This window comes from Eriocheir sinensis, chromosome 8, assembly GCF_024679095.1.
Source record: "Eriocheir sinensis breed Jianghai 21 chromosome 8, ASM2467909v1, whole genome shotgun sequence".
NCBI classification, from domain to species: Eukaryota; Metazoa; Arthropoda; class Malacostraca; order Decapoda; family Varunidae; genus Eriocheir; species Eriocheir sinensis.
Window position 1 is genome coordinate 594,888 of NC_066516.1, and position 16,129 is coordinate 611,016.

At 43.4% G+C, this 16,129-nt stretch overlaps 1 protein-coding gene across 5 annotated transcripts in view; it reads left to right on the forward strand.

Annotated features, from left to right (window-relative positions):
• The window catches only part of LOC126995362 (uncharacterized), a 252,694-nt gene that overhangs the window by 215,929 nt on the left and 20,636 nt on the right, over window positions 1–16,129 (forward strand). For 3 of the 5 annotated variants that reach the window (XM_050854838.1, XM_050854840.1, XM_050854839.1), the window contains 2 exons: window positions 2,637–3,248; window positions 3,761–7,905. In XM_050854838.1, the coding sequence (XP_050710795.1) occupies window positions 2,637–3,248; window positions 3,761–7,905 (4,757 nt within the window). The remainder of the gene's footprint in view (window positions 1–2,636; window positions 3,249–3,760; window positions 7,906–16,129) is intronic. The other 2 variants (XM_050854841.1, XM_050854842.1) reach the window with 2 other exon arrangements.

Consider the following 16,129-nt stretch of genomic DNA (forward strand, 5'->3'; position numbering starts at 1 on the left):
CCATAACATGGCATTTGTTTGCATTAAATTCTATCTCCCATAACTGGCTCCATCTATACACTCTATCCAGGCCTTTTTGCAGTTTTTCACAGTCTTCCTCTGTCTTCACTTTTTTTATTAGCTTTGCATCATCTGCTTAAAGGCTCATATAACTTTTTATATTCATTGGCATATCATTTATATATATTATGAACATTATTGGTGCCAGAACTGAGCCTTGAGGAACTCCACTCTCTGCTCTCCTCCAGTTTGATTTCTCTTCTCTAATCACCGTTCTCATTTCTCTTCCTGTTAAGTAATCCTTCTTCCACTCAATGATCTTTCTGCCCATTCCTCCCCATTTCTGTAGTTTCCAGATTAACCTTTTGTGTGGAACCTTGTCAAAAGCTCTTTTCAAATTGAGATATACACAATCAGCCCATCCTTCTCTCTCTTGCACCACGTCTATTGCTCTTGAGTAGAAACATAGTACCGTAAACTGGGGTGACTTCGGACAAAAAGTGGATAAAAAGTTGACAAGTTGATAACTCGTAGCCAGTTGCAACAAGCTAGATGATTTTAGTGTCAGAATTTGTCTTTTGCCTTATAGTTTTTGAATAAGAATGTTGTTTTCTTGAGACACGTTTCTGTTTTGAAAACAAGCACAATACATATGGGTTTTTGAGATTTCGTAAAATTTACCCCCCTTGGAAAACTTCTAGCAGGAACGATCTGTATTACACGCAACATCAAAACTAGAGAAAACAATCAGAAATATGTTTAACTAGAACAGTTAGAATGATTCAGGGGTGCTTAACATATCCTACACACCTGTAAATGTCACTTAAATGGAGGCATATTGAAAAATGGCTCAAAATGAGGTGACTTCGGACACCTAAGTATAACTACATATTGTGGGGTGACTAAGGGGGGGTTCCCACTATTCCGTCGACCGTCAGTGACATCATCAATGGAGCCCGGGCCCCGCGCGGAGCCCGTCCAGAGATGAACTCAAGGTAACTTTTGAGTCCATAGCGGCGGTGGTGGGGTGCCAGTCCAGTGATGTTGAATATTCTACATATCATGAAAATATGAAATAGAAGTACTTAGCTACAAAATAACATATACAAGAATAAATTTCTAGTGAAATGCATCATGATAAAATCTGATAAATGAGATGTAAAATAGTGTGCACTTCAAAGAGCCCTAACACACTTGAATGTTGCCCTACCATAATAAAAATTTCTTGTGGTGATTATGTAATCATTAAGCTTCCAAAAGCTAAAACTGTGCTCTACATTTTATAGTTTTTTTGTAATAACATTTTTTTCAAAATTATTGACCATTTTTTACTTCCCTGCTACTACTGACCTGAAATGTGGGAACTTCTTTCCCAAGATTTTTGCCATTTTTTTTCCCGGTTCAACAGTGTTCGAAGTAACCCCCGGAATGTGCGAACAGGCTCAGATACGTAAACCCAATGAAATGTAGCCACTGTCCGAAGTCCCCTCAAGGGTGTCCGAAGTCCCTCCAGACATGGGGTGACTTCAGACACCCATATTTTTTCACTTAGCACAAAAACTATTAAGTTTCGTGAAGATGTTGCACCATGTAATGATAGCCCTTAACAATAGAGTAAATGCACACTCAGCATAGATCCTAGGCCTAGGAACAAAAATTTCATAAGCAAAAAAAACTTGAAAACTGTCTGAAGTCACCCCGGTTTACGGTAAGTTGGTGACACACGATTTCCCTTTTCTGAATCCAAACTCTCCCTTATTTATCATGTTTTCCTTTTCTAAATATTCCACCCATTGTTTTTTTATTATACTTTCACAAATCTTGCACATTATACTTGTCAAAGAGACTGGTCTATAATTTAATGGTTCAGTTTTATCTCCACTTTTATAAATTGGTGCGATGTTCTGTCTGTGTGTCTCTGTGTGTTTGTGTGTGTGTGTGTGATTTTGTGTGCATTTTTTTTTTTGTGTGTGTGTGTAAGTTTGTGTGCTTTTTTTTGTGTGTGTTTGGATGTGTGAGATTTTTTTGTGTGTGTGTGTGTATTTGGATGTGTGCGTGTATGTGTGTGTGTGTGTGTGTGTGTGTGTGTGTGTGTGTGTGTGTACATAAACTGTATAAAGGACAGGACTAAACACTGCAAATCTATTGAAAAAGGCCCAAGTTTTGGTCTCTGCTCTGTGATGGGAGCACCAGTGTTGCCAAATGTGGCTGATACAGCATCACTTATCACCAGGCTCTGGATGTAACACATGAATCTTACCAAATGATTTTAAATGAACAGTCAAAAATGTTTTTGGAGGCTGTAATGCAATTTCTTTGATCACAAAAGTTTCTTGAATTATTTATTTTAACATTATACTCATAATTAAATTATTAAACTCACTGATTAAAACTTACTCCATTGTATTGAAATTATCTTGTAACACTCAGACATTAAGCTATTTTACAAGATTCTCATATTACACATCCTTACTGTTACATATAATCTTTTTCCTAGAAATAAAAGCTATGTTTTCTGTGTGTTTATGTGTGATAAGTTTGACGCATTATGAGATGAGAGATTGCATCTTGCACACTGGAAGTGTGTTTTGATTCTGTGTGTTTGCTTTGGGTGACAGCCTTGCATTTCCTTGCAGGCTACCAGCCAGTGAGTGGGCCCATGCCAGTCAAACCGAATTACACAGCCACCACCTCTGATGGCTCCGGCCCCTACAAGGCTCCCAAAGGTTCACCAGTGGCAGCGGCCCCCCCTTACTCCTCTCCTCCGAGGCTCACCTCTCCTCCGCTCCCAATTAAGGCTCCTCCCAGCCAATCTGGCTCTGAACCTTATTCTCCACCCTACCAGTATCATACCTACAGTTACCATCCTGCCCCTGCACCTCCTCCCCCTCCTCCTGCCCCACATGTGGCACCTTATGACAAGTACTATCCACGAGGAGCTACTTATCACTTCTATCCTCCCACATACTCTGGGGGCCAGTACCCCCCTGCTGTCTCAAGTTCTGAGTACTCTTATCCCCCCCCACCTTCAGGAGGCATGCACTACTCTCAGGAGAGCTACACTTCCTACACTTTGTGTGTGCCCAATGCTCCTCCCCAGGGTCCCCCCCAGGCACTTGCTCTTCCCCCCCCACCTCCCACTTCCAACGGTCCTCACCCCCCTGCGTACGCCACATATCACTACACGGAATATACACCGGTCTTCGCGTATCCTCCCACGGGTACGATTGTTAAGATAAACCTCATAGGTGTGTTTTGTTTGCCCCTTTGTTTGTTTGACTAAAAATGCATGCCCTTGGACAGTTTGTGATTGTCTTGTGCTTATTGCTTGTGCTTAGTTACACTTGATTAATGCTTAATATGTTTGGGTTTACCATTTCAGTCATGTGCTATAACAGTATTTAGCTTAGTATATTTTATAATTTTTAGCATGTTGCTTACTGTGTGTGTGCGTGTGTGCGTGTGTGTGTGTGTTTGTGTGTGTGTGTGTAGTATATATATATATATATATATATATATATATATATATATATATATATATATATATATATATATATATATATATATATATATATGTGTGGGTGTGTGTGTGTGTATATATATATATATATATATATATATATATATATATATATATATATATATATATATATATATATATATATATATATATATATATATATATATATTTTCATGATTTCTATTTAAAACAAACTCTATTAGCAAAGTTTTTTTTATAAAATCACTTATCTTGTTGCAGGACCCTCCTCACAGAGTACAATATGCTGTCCAGTGGATTCAAAAAACGTGCATACCTGGCCCCCTACTGGTAGTGGTAGAGGGTCAGAAGCTTCAAGCAATTCTAATCAGTGCAGTGGACTTGGCCAGGGTGGTGGTGGTGGTGGCAGTGGAGGTGGTGGTAGTGGTGGTGGTTGTGGTAGCAGTAGTGGTGGCAGTGGTGGTGCAGGGTATCAGTATTCGTATCGCCCCACCCAACAACCGCCCCAGCCCTCCCCCAATGAAACTCCACAAGGTTGTAGTGCACCTTCAGTATACCAGACTGGTCCTCTTACTACTGTAATGACCACTGGCACTCAGCCTACTATCCAAGTGTTTGGTGCTGTTGTGCCACAGCAGACAGTCACCTTGATCCCACCCCAGGAATCGCAGACAGTCAACGCTCCCCCTCCCAGTGTCCCCCCACCAGTGCCTGCCCCAGTGCCTCCCGTTGTGCCTCTTTCTCAGCCTCAACTTACCACCGCCACGACCATGGTGGCCATGGCACCCATCAGTGTTACTGTGCCCCTAAATCCTGGGGCTCCACATGCCTCCCAGGCCAACACTGTTCCAGCACAAGCAAGCACAACTGCTTCTGGGATTTTTGAGCCTTCAGTACCTGCTCATCAAAATGTGTCTGCTTATGCATCTGGTACTATGCCTCAGTTAGCCACAGCTAATAGTAGTACTTCAACCATAACTTGTGAGGCATCCTTGGCAACAACTTTACCACCACAACCCATCTCATCTGCCTCTCCTGAGGCATCCACATGCACCACTGCTGTTGTTACTGGAGTTCCTCAGACTGCAATCAACCTCTCACCCCCACTTACAACGGATGTGACTGGAAGGACGCATCCAATCGTGTCCCCAACTGATCGAACTCCTGTTTTAGCACAGACAGTTTCAACTCCACAGATACCTGCATCAGCCACCCCTCAGGTCTCTCTGCCTGTAATGAGTCCCACTCATACCACAGCCACTGTCAACCCAAGTAAACCTCAGTCCTTGGTGACCCCCACACAGGTCACAGCTGGTGTGATGGCTGGCATTCCTCATCATGCAGCAACTTCAACACAAGGCACAATAGCCATTATCACAGGCATACCTCAGACTGGTGTAGTTACTACAAATGTCACTACAGCGGTAGTTACTGGTGTACCACAGACTTCTGCAACTCCTGTGGCCATGAGTACATACCAGTCTTTACCACCTCCATCAGAATGTACAAAGGCAGCTGAAATAAGACCAACTCAGTGTGAACCATTGCCTTCCAGGGCCACAACCACCCATGCCTCAAGTAACTATCACAAAGTGACCCAGACTTGGTCCAATAATAAAGCAATACCTTGTTTGCCACAAGCTGTAGAAAGTATAGCTGAAGTTAGTACAACTGAAAGTCAATCACAAGAACAAATCACTAGAACTGAAGCGTCCATCCAAGGTAGCACTGTTGATGGAACTAAACCTCATCTAGTTAATACACAGTCCACAGTAACTACAGTATCAAGTGCTCAGAAGACCCCCATCATTTCACCACAATTATCCCATACAGTTGCTACCAGTAGCCAAGAGTCTCATTCAACATCAACCAAAGTCATGATGGCAGTTGTCACAGGAGTGCCCAAACCCACTCTAGCTTCTACCCACATCAACACAGCAGTGGTATCAGGCGTTCCTAGGGTATCCACAGGCTTTACTTGCAGCCCCACTAGTGTTCCAAGTATCCCTGCCCCAGCCAGTCATATGAAAGATGCAACAAGAAATCCTTTTAATGATATTTCAAAGAAATCTCTCCCTACAATACAATCTTCTCAAGATAGTCAAGAGAAAGTAAATCATAGTTTACCACCATCAAATGAAATGTGCAAAAATCTAACAGTTTTTCATAAAATTTCTTCTAATCAGGGGCTGCAACACTTTCCTAAAACCACAAATAAAGTAAATAATGGTAAATCTGTTTCTCATAATGCTAAAGATGCCATAGATCTCACAGTTAATGAGCCACAAGCCACAAAACCAAGAAGAGCACTTGAAGTTCATGGGAGTTCACATAAAGATGGAATGCAAAATACATGTTCAGTGCCTCCAATGGATGAAAGTGGTGTAATAATTAGAGATTGTGTTCCTGCAAAGAAAAGAAAAGTCAGTTCAGTTCCTGCACAAGTAACAGAACCTCCCTCATCTGCAAACACTGCCATGCCCTCTCCAGGAACCTCTCCTTTACCAAGTGCAGGTTGTTTATCAAGCAGAAACTGGAGTCCAACACAATCAGGAATCCCTTCTGACACTGTTGTGTCTTGTGCCTCTAGCAATGTAACTGAAGTACCAACATCCCTTTCCATGGATGATGCTTGCATCAATAAAGTGCAAGGCCTTAGTGCTAGTGCAGTAAAGGCTAATTCAAATTCCCTAAGTGTTGTTGCCACATCTATATCATCACCCCTGGGAAACAGCCAGTCTCCAAATGTTATACAGTCAAAAACAACAAGTAACAGTTGCACATCAGCTGATATGTGCTCTTCTACACAACCACCTTCCACTAGTCAAGGAGGAGGCATCACCTCTGTTGTAAGAGACATGAACGCACATACTGAAGTAGCACAAAGCAAGGATGCTGAAGGAACCAAAGGTGCAGCCAACAACAGTACCTCACAGCAGGGTTACCAGCGAACAGGAACCAGGCACTTGCTTTGCCAAACCATACCCACACCAACAAATGCAAAAGCAGCCACTGCTCCCTTAGCTAAGCCAAAATCCTCCACAAGTAGTAGTGTCCCAAAATTATTGGTAAAATCTGAAGAGAAGCCCAAAGATTTAAAACCAAATATCATGGGGAATGTTCCTACAATTCAAACCAATGCAGTTTCATTTGAAGTACCCTCTAATATTGTAACAAATAACAACTCTGATAAAGAAGAATCAGAATCTGATTTTTTAGATGTTAAGACAGGCCTGGCCCCAATAGTTCGAAAAAGAGGGAGGCCTCCCAAGACAAGAGATGCAAGCAGTGACACTAGCACATCAGAAACATCAAACACAAGCTCAGTTGTTACTTTTGGTCCTAAAACAAAAATAAGTAATTCACCATTAAAGCCTATTCAAAGTTTAGATGAAAGGGAAAGCCAGAAGAATAAGTCAGCAGATGAAAATTCTCAAGGTTACAAAATGCTGCGATCACATTCAGAAGAGAGAAAAAAAGAAGTTTTGCAGTCATCTAATAGCCCCTCCTCACCTTCAAAACAGACAGTGGATTGTAAGTCAGATATTAAACTTACTGGATCTGTGAAAATTAAAACTGAAGTTTTACCAAAAATAAAGACTGAAAAAGTGTCCCCTAAAGGGCCAGCCAAGATGCCTTCCCTTAAAATGTGCCCAAAAGACATTTCTCACTTTAAGACCAAACTTATGGAAAGTCCTGGTGAAGTACCTTTAAAGAGTGGTTCCATTCCAAAAAAGTTTGATTTGCCCTCCCCATCAAAAGCTACAGGTCTGGCAGACAATGTAAAGCCAACCAAGGCTTTGCGTGATGTAAAGAAATCCACAGTGGGATTGCCAAGTGACCAAAGAGTGCCCAAAAATAGTTTAATTGCATCTAAATCAAAATCTAAAGAAGTTCCTGAAAAAAAATTACCTACTTCAAATAACAATAGTAAAAGAAGGGGAGGGGAGAGTGTTGGGGTCAGTGGGAAAGGAGCTACATCCTCTAGTACAAAGACTAGTGTTGCTGAGAGTGCCAACAGGACCACTGCCACAGGGAAAAATCAGACCTCAAAATCACACAAAGCTGCCAAGTCCAGCAAGGCTACCTCACGTCGATCGCCCCCAAATGGAAGACTGAATAGAAAAAAAAGTCTTCTGTCATACCTGAAGGAAGACATAAATGAAAGTGACACATCTAGTGTGGACTCAGAGGTGGTTAGTGGAGGACGAAAAAGATCACGCAGTAAAGAGGATCCCCCAAAGTCTAACAGTGCCTCCCTCTTCTGCCCTTCACTGCCAATCAATGCTGGGTCACGGAAGAAGAGTGATGGGAAGCAGAGCAAGGTGAAAACTGCCAAGAAACCTCGATGGGTCCACAATTGGTCATGGGAAGGGGAACCCTTCGAAGGAAAAATCTGGCTACGAGTAAGTAGAATTACATCTATTTATACTTTGAAGATTTCTTATCATATTAATAATTAGGAAGTACCGTATTTGATGGCTTATAAAACGCACTTCAGTTTGGGCAGGCATTTAAAAAGAATAGATAAATAAAAAGATTAAACTACAAATGTCAGGTGAAGAAGGGTTTTCACCTGACATTCATTGCCCTTTCCTCAATCAGGTCATTTTTAAAGTTTCATATGCATCCAGATGCTTATTAAATCCCAATATTTTACATTTAAAAACTTTAATATTTGATGGGACCTACCAGAACTGGTCTTTCTTAGAGACTCGAAAGTCCTGCTTTGAAATGTAAACAAATATAGTGTAGACAGCAATATTGTCAGAGGGCTAACAGGTGTAAAGTGTGTACATCATATTTTTTATTATCATTCTACATCGTAATTCTTGTTGTTGTAATATTTTAGTACATTTTTAAAACATAAGGAAGTGGGAAAATAAATTTATTTTACATTCTTACTTTAGAAAAGAGTTGCCATTTTTGGTGTAGAAGCAATCGCCACCTTGTTTACACTTACAAAGGTGTTTGTGGTTTAATTTAAGGGTCACTGCAGCACTAAAACTTCAGTAGCCAGTAACCCGAACCTAACCCTTGACCTTATAAGACAAAAGATGATTTTCTGGGACATCTTTTGGGCAAAAAATATTGCGTCTTATAAGCCGTCAAATATGGTAATTGTAATGATCAAATATTCATTATTTTTCCATACAATATGTCCTCAGTTTACTAATTCACTTAATACATAATCATTTTGAGAGGGTAAAAGTACTGATTTTTATTATAAAAGTTATGTGAACTACACATTATTTAGATATTCTTTCACAGACCAATCCCACCAATTTTGTTTGACTACTCGTCTCTCAACACTGGATAATTTTGGTCTCTCATACATGCCACAGCTTCTTTCATTGCCCATCTCTACTATACAGTCATGTTCCTCCCTTTATCATTAATTGGTTCCCAAAGCCATTATGTGCCCTGTTTTTTACATAAACAAACAAAATGCCATTAAAATTATTAAAAATTACTTTTGCATCAAGGGGGTGAGGTGAGGCCAGCAGTGCTTGTAAACTAAACATAGTATGAGCTGCCATGCATGTTGGGAAACCTAGTTTTGGGTAAGTTCCTTTTTTTAGTGTAAGAGAAACAGCTCAAGGGAAAAAAAACACTAGGCACTGCTCCATCAAAAGAAAAATGAGTGAGAGGTCAGGAGGAGAGGTGTCTTGATACTCTTGAAGAAGTTTGTTGGCAGGAAGAAATACAAACAGGAAGGCTGTTCAGAGTTTACCAGTGGAAGAGAAGATGAAGATGCTGGTTAACTCTTGCCTAATGGGGATAGAATAGGGAGGAGCAAAAGTAGAAAGTTGTGTGAAGTAGGCAGAGGGGGAGGCATGCAGTTAGCCATTTCAAAAGAGTAGTTAGCATGAAAATACCATTGGTAAAAAGATGTAACATTGTGGCAGAATTTAAGAGGTAGAAGACTATCAGTATTAGGAGCAGAGTTGATGAAACAAGGAGCCTTTGACTCCACTCTGTCTAGCAGAGTTCTGAGTGTAGAGCCCCCACAACACATGAGATGCATATTCCATATGAAGGTGGACAAGGTTCTTGTAAATGGACAGTATCTGAGAGGGATGAAAAGAACTGGTGGAGACAGTACAATATCAATCAATCAATCAATGGGGGCATACGCCGGGGGGCACGTCGCCTCACCCACCCTACGACGCCAAGCCCGGGGGTCCCTCCGGGCGAGTCTCCATGCAGGCCCCCTTCCCAACCCGAGTACATCCCAGCAGGATCTGTTGACTTGCTCAAGCCACGAACTCTGTGGGCGTCCCCTTGGCCTCCTCCACTCAGGATTGTCTCTTACAGAGACAACCCAATGAGCAGGATCAGCTTCAGGGTAACGCGCCAGGCACCCATATAACCGGAGTTGGTGTTGATGGACTATGCAGGTAATATATGTCGAATCAGTCTCACGGAGTAATCGCCGGTTTGACAAAAAGTCATTCCAGCGATATCCCATGATTCTGCGTAGACATTTATTACCAAAGGCATCAATCCGCCTCTCCAAGTCTCCATTTAGTGTCCATGTCTCACAACCATAGAGTAAGACAGGAAGCACAAGGGACTTGAAGATCCAGATCTTTGTCCTTCTGCACAGGTATCAACCAGGGGTGTGGTCTTAGTTAAAATTTTCCGACTTGGACTCTGGCCCCCCTGCCCCTCCCCCTCTACAGCATTTTTATTTTTTATTTTTTTTAGGTACTGCCTGTAGTGCTGGTAGACTCTCTTGAGGTCCTTTTCCTTACATGAATTTACATCCAAATTACATGTACTCCATATAGACAAGGTCCAGACAATATATATGTTATAAACTATAAACTTATCTGTATTAGGTTTGTCATTATTTTTACGGTTTTGTCGCCAAAAGGCCAACAACATTTGTTTTCGCGGAAAGTGAAGGAGGCTCATAACTCCATTCCTCAGAGAGCAAGACTGTCTGATGCTTTTATACCACTAACTGGCACCCCTACATGCTCTACCGCCCGGGCACCCAGTGGTAGCCTCGACTCAGTAGCCGCCTGGCTGCAATAGAGAGAGAACATATGTTCTGCATTCGCCTCACTTCCCAAGTCTGGGAGGCCTCGTAAGACGACCTCGAGGACCCGTGCACTTATTTCCTGGCAAGTTTTAAAGGATTCACGGCTGACAGCACGGGAAATAAAGGCAAAAAACCCACAGTTACTGGAAGATGTGTCTCTGAGGAGTGTGCTGCAGCTGCTTCATGATAACCTAGGATACAAGAGTTACCATGCCCGCAAAAAACGATGTTAAATGCACTACAGAAGGACAAGAGAATCAAGTTTTGCAAGAAATACTTAGCATGGAGTGAGGAGCAGTGGAAAACTGTGCTATGGAGTGACGAGGCAACTTTTACTGTCACTGGAACCCATTCATCACGTGTGTACCGCAGGCCAGGCAGCGACCCACTGGATCCTAAGTTCACCTCTAAGTTTGTCAAGCACCCAGCATCACTTATGGTTTGGAGCTGCTTTACCTATCATGGAGTTGGTGAATTGGTGATTCCTACTGCTAATGAAAAGGTGAACCAAAACAATTATTTAGAGCTTCTGAGTGATGTGTTGTGTGATTCTTTTGAAAAAACAAAGGCAAAAGTGTTCATGCAGGATTCAGCCCCTGCACATGTTGCAAAGTCTGTTACACAGTGGTTAACAGATTGTGAGGTTCCCTTTTTTCCTGATTGGCCTGGAAACAGCCCAGATATCAATCCAATTGAAAATTTATGGTCGCATATGAAGAAACAGCTGCGTGACATGGACACGTCATCTGTGTGTGTGTGTGTGGGTGTTGATTAAGACTTCAGCTTCCTTAAGACAAATTATATTCGTAGCCCTTATGTACAAGAAGCGTCAGAGCGAGAGCGACTGTCGTTGTGTGTCAGTCGGACTCTCGTGAAGGAGTGATGAGTTACAGGTTGGAAAATAATTGTTATAATTGGTCACGTATGTCAAGGTGACCTCTGCGCACCATCGGAGTGTGAAGTATACAAAACTGAGACGGTAAACACTGACGGACAACATTCCTATAAGGTGGCGTGATCTATCTGTTGTGGGTATTTTCCATTGACAATTGTATGCCTAATTCGTGGTGATATTAAATAATAATAATAATACATTGATATCCTACTATAACACTGCTCGGTCACCTACCAGTGATCGCGACCTCGCGATATACAGAAATCTAAATAGCAGTCTAGTTACCATGAACATACATAGTGGGAGTTTGTCAAGCAGACTGCCTATGGTACAATTACATTAAAACACTGGCTATGTAAGAACATATGTGGAGTTATAATATAAATAGTGAGAGGTAAAACACAACGTGTGTGACATGAAATATAAGAAATCTCTCAAAAGATAAATATAAGGACACATGTATAAGAAGCTATCAACTGGCATAGTTACAGATAATGAAACGTTGATCTAGCTCCTAAAAAAAAATACAGTAGTGAAACATAGTACAATGTTAAGTATAGGAGCAGCCAGGTTTTAGTCCCCTGACTTGTCTGAGAAAAGGAAAAACTACCTTGCCAGTGGCCTCCCTACATCCAGGCGCCGTGTCTTCACAACCAAATAACCGTGCAGGACAGAGTTCCTCCTAATAAGGTAGCACATGACGACGAGACTGACGAACATCAGAAACATCGGTACAAAAAATCCAGGGTACAGGTAGGGGAGATGCAAATAATCAGGCAGCGTTTCCTCCAGGGTTTCCGCAAACTCTGTTTTGTTTGCGAAAGACAATGAATTAAGGGAATTAGTCACATACGAGATGCTGGAGAAGTGAATGTCATCGAGAGACCGTAGAGGAAACACTCGATGGGAAATATTGGCCATGAAAACCAGACGGATTCGGGACGGGTATGTTGTTATGTTAGTGGAGCGGATATAGCATGCTTCCGCTATGGCATAGTGACCAGTAACCCGTTGATAAGTGGTACCCTCCGGACAGATGACCGATATATAGAATGACTGAGGGAAATAAAAATAATGCAGACCCTGAAAGTTCTTATGGAAAACAGGCGTTGGTGTTAGCTGCTTGTAAGGGCACAGGGAAAGAGCGTCAGACGCGTTCATGCAGGTGAGGGTGATCTTGCATACCCCTCCCCGAACTGGTAGGAAGGCAAAGAGAGACGCAGAGCAATAGAATCGCCCGAAGACCATCTCCTTGCAATACTGCAAGAGTGAGTAGCTACCCGTTGAATACAGAGCGAAATCCTTCGCGATTAGAACAAGAGACGGGGACGTGTCCAGGGCTAACACACTGTCCTTTGCTGAAAAAGGGAACGGGACAATTTCGTGTGCCTCAAACACGTCCGCCGTCTGAAATGGAACATGAATGATTATGGCATCGGGGGTGAGGCTGGACTCAATCAAGGGGTAAAAATATTGACTCATGTCTGGGGTGAATAAAGGTGTTAGGCTATAATTTTGATACCCGATCTGGACAGTCGTTTTCAAATCGTGTAGAGGGAACAAGGCAGGTGTGACTCCACTGTGCGCTGCATCAACCATGTTGCTAATAACCTGCTGATTTGCCGTTGCGATGGAGTTAATGACGTTTTCCAATACATGCAAGGCCTGATCTAGGAGGAGAAACTGATTCACCTGGTCGATCTGTTTGACAACTATGTTGATAACCTCTACCATCTTATTTGTCTGCTCTAGCAGTTCCTCAATGTTAGTATGCAATTGCGCAAGTTTTCTACAATTGGCGTTGATCACCCTGCGATTTCGAGCAGCAAAGGAAAGTACACGAGCGTAGTGGTCCCGCAAATCGCGAACGTCCTCGTCGGTAGCCATACCGAAAAGGAACTTTGAGGCAGACCCAATGATGTTGAGCAACCCCCTCTTTACCCGAGAGTGAACTGAGTGAAAACTATAATCCATGTCTACCTCATCAACTTTTCCCCGTAAGAACAGAATCCTATCCTCCAGTAGTTGAAAAAGAGTCAGAGAGTTGGTACTAGAAGGTGCCTTTGATTCCCTAGTCATGGTAGCCCGTATGGCGTCTGCCATGCCGAGTAGTTTTTCTGAGACTATCCTGATTGTGTCAGTTGTGTTGGTCAAGGAAGTATATGGATATTTTACGAGGAGCACATCTTCTGTGAGGAAGACCTCTCCAATGTGTGCCCTGTCTTGAATGTGTTGATTCCCTACGTTTTGCAAAACAAGAATGTTCAGAATGTCCTGATTACTTGCAAAAACTACAGGTGAGAGATGCCTTACTTTGTGCTTGCAATGCTGCGGCCGTTGCGAGGGGTTGATGGTGAGAGTGTTCCTGAACCTTGACTTCTAACCCTGAGACGAAGCCAACCAACTTCCCGCTCAGTTTGAAGGCCAAAGGAAGGGCAGAATGGCGGTTCTTCTCTGAAATATGAAATAAGTAAAAAAACAACTCAAAAGCTGTCTTCACCTGATGCTTTTGCAAACAGCCCCCTGGAAGCCAGAACGCACCTTCTAGGCTCTTGACACAGTCAACCGCCAGCTGATTTGCCTCAATCATGGCGTCCCAAATTGGCTTTGTTGAGGAATTTTTTGGAGGGACTCAACCGTTGCCTCAATCATGGCGTCCCAAATTGGCTTTGTTGAGGAATTTTTTGGAGGGACTCAACCGTGTGTGCCATCTGTCTAACGATGCTTGGTTTACTCCTGCCCCTGAAGATTTTTATGAAATTCCTTTTAAAAACATCATAGTTTACACCAATGTCCACCGAAGCGAACGCTGAGGACTGCATCAAATTCAGTGCCCGAGAGCCTGGAAGGCGATTTTATCATGATCTTCCATAATGGAGGAATTTACAATGGCAGATTCACACAAATCTAGGAACTGTCTCGCCGAAAAGTCGGTCTCGCCTCCCGAGAATTGTCGAATACTGGCGTGAGTTGGAATGACCCGAATCGGGGGCGGGGGGAAGTGGGGTGGGGCCCCGGGAGGAGGGAGGGGAGGTGGATCGACAGGCATTTTGATCGGCTGAGTGGGGGTTAAGTATTCAGACGAACCCAGAGGTGAAGGGGCGCTATCCCTTGGGAGGGAAGAGTACGTAGCCCCCGATCGCAAATTTACCACATTTAAATCACCGGTGTTTGCACCTTGCTCCAATTCCTCCTCACTTGAAGGACGAGCCAACTGTTTAAAGGTGTCGCCAAGATAGCGAGTGTCTTTGTTCATACTATGGTGTAAATCATTTACAAAATAGGAGCATATGTTGAGAGCTGTAAATATTAACCAATTAACGGAACGTGTATGAATTAATGGTTTGCGCTGAAACCCTAAAAAGGCAAGCAAGAATGGCTAGCAAGGTGCCTGTTTAGACGTAATTGAAGTTAAGGTGATAATGGAATGCCATAATGATATAGGTATATGAAAGAATAACTAAATAAACAAAGTGGTATTTTATGTGAGTATACCATTGAAGCTCACGTTTTCTCTCGAGCGGTGAAAAGAAAACGGAGGCAGGGCACACTGATGAAAATTAACTTTGATCAGGGAACTCACACTATACTCAATATACTCGCTAGCAAACAATAAGAAAGAATCAATATCGTATGCGAATGAACGTTACTCTCACAATTATGACTGATTAACAGTATTAGGAACACAGAAATAAAAAAAAGTCGTGCCTCTGCACGGACAATAAAGAAATAAGCTGAGTCGGCATATTTTGACAAGATGGGAATATCCACAAATACCAAGATTAATCAGCTGATGTAGTGGAGAGGGCGACGGTTTGTGATGCCCTGGGGTACGTGCAGTCGTTGTAGGCGCGTCAGGAAACCTTGGCTGCGGCTACAGCGGCGGTGAGAGGTGAGGGATGGGCGGACATCGGAGGACTCGTAATGGCGGTTGAAAACTGCTGACCCAGCGAATTGAGCGGCAGCAGATGGGTGCCGCCAGACGTATGATGGCCGCAGCGTTCTGGTTATAGTAAGAGATGGGCCGCGGTGGCAGATAAGACGACTTGGGTGTGTAACCTCTTGAGAAGACGCCTTGCAGGAAACGGTAGTGGTAACAGCTTGCAGTCACCGGGAGATGTCTGCGGGTACCCTTGCTGACTGTTTGCCGGAAGAGGTTTGGGCCGATGCTCCCAGCAGCGGCGGTGTTGCCGCCAGCTGTGGAGCGAGGGGCATGTGGGGTGTTCCAAGGTCAGCGGGGCATGCTGGTGCTGGTGTGAATACTTCTGCCGTATCGTGGAGTGGCTTGCAGTGTTCGTAGCAGTGCTGGCTTGAAGCGGGGGAGCGGCTTGTAGATTGTGGCCCTCGCTTTCGGCTGCGTAGGCCTGTGAGTGTGCTCGGGGCTTGTAGGCTTGACGCCTGTAGAGTTGCTGTGGGTGTGCTCGAGGCTTGTAGGCTGGACGCCTGTAGAGTTGCTGCGGGAGTGCTCGAGGCTTGTAGGCTGGACGCCTGTAGAGTTGCTGCGGGAGTGCTCGAGGCTTGTAGGCTGGACGCCTGTAGAGTTGCTGCGGGAGTGCTCGAGGCTTGTAGGCTGGACGCCTGTAGAGTTGCTGCGGGAGTGCTCGAGGCTTGTAGGCTGGACGCCTGTAGAGTTGCTGCGGGAGTGCTCGAGGTTTGTAGGCTGGACGCCTGTAGAGTTGCTGCG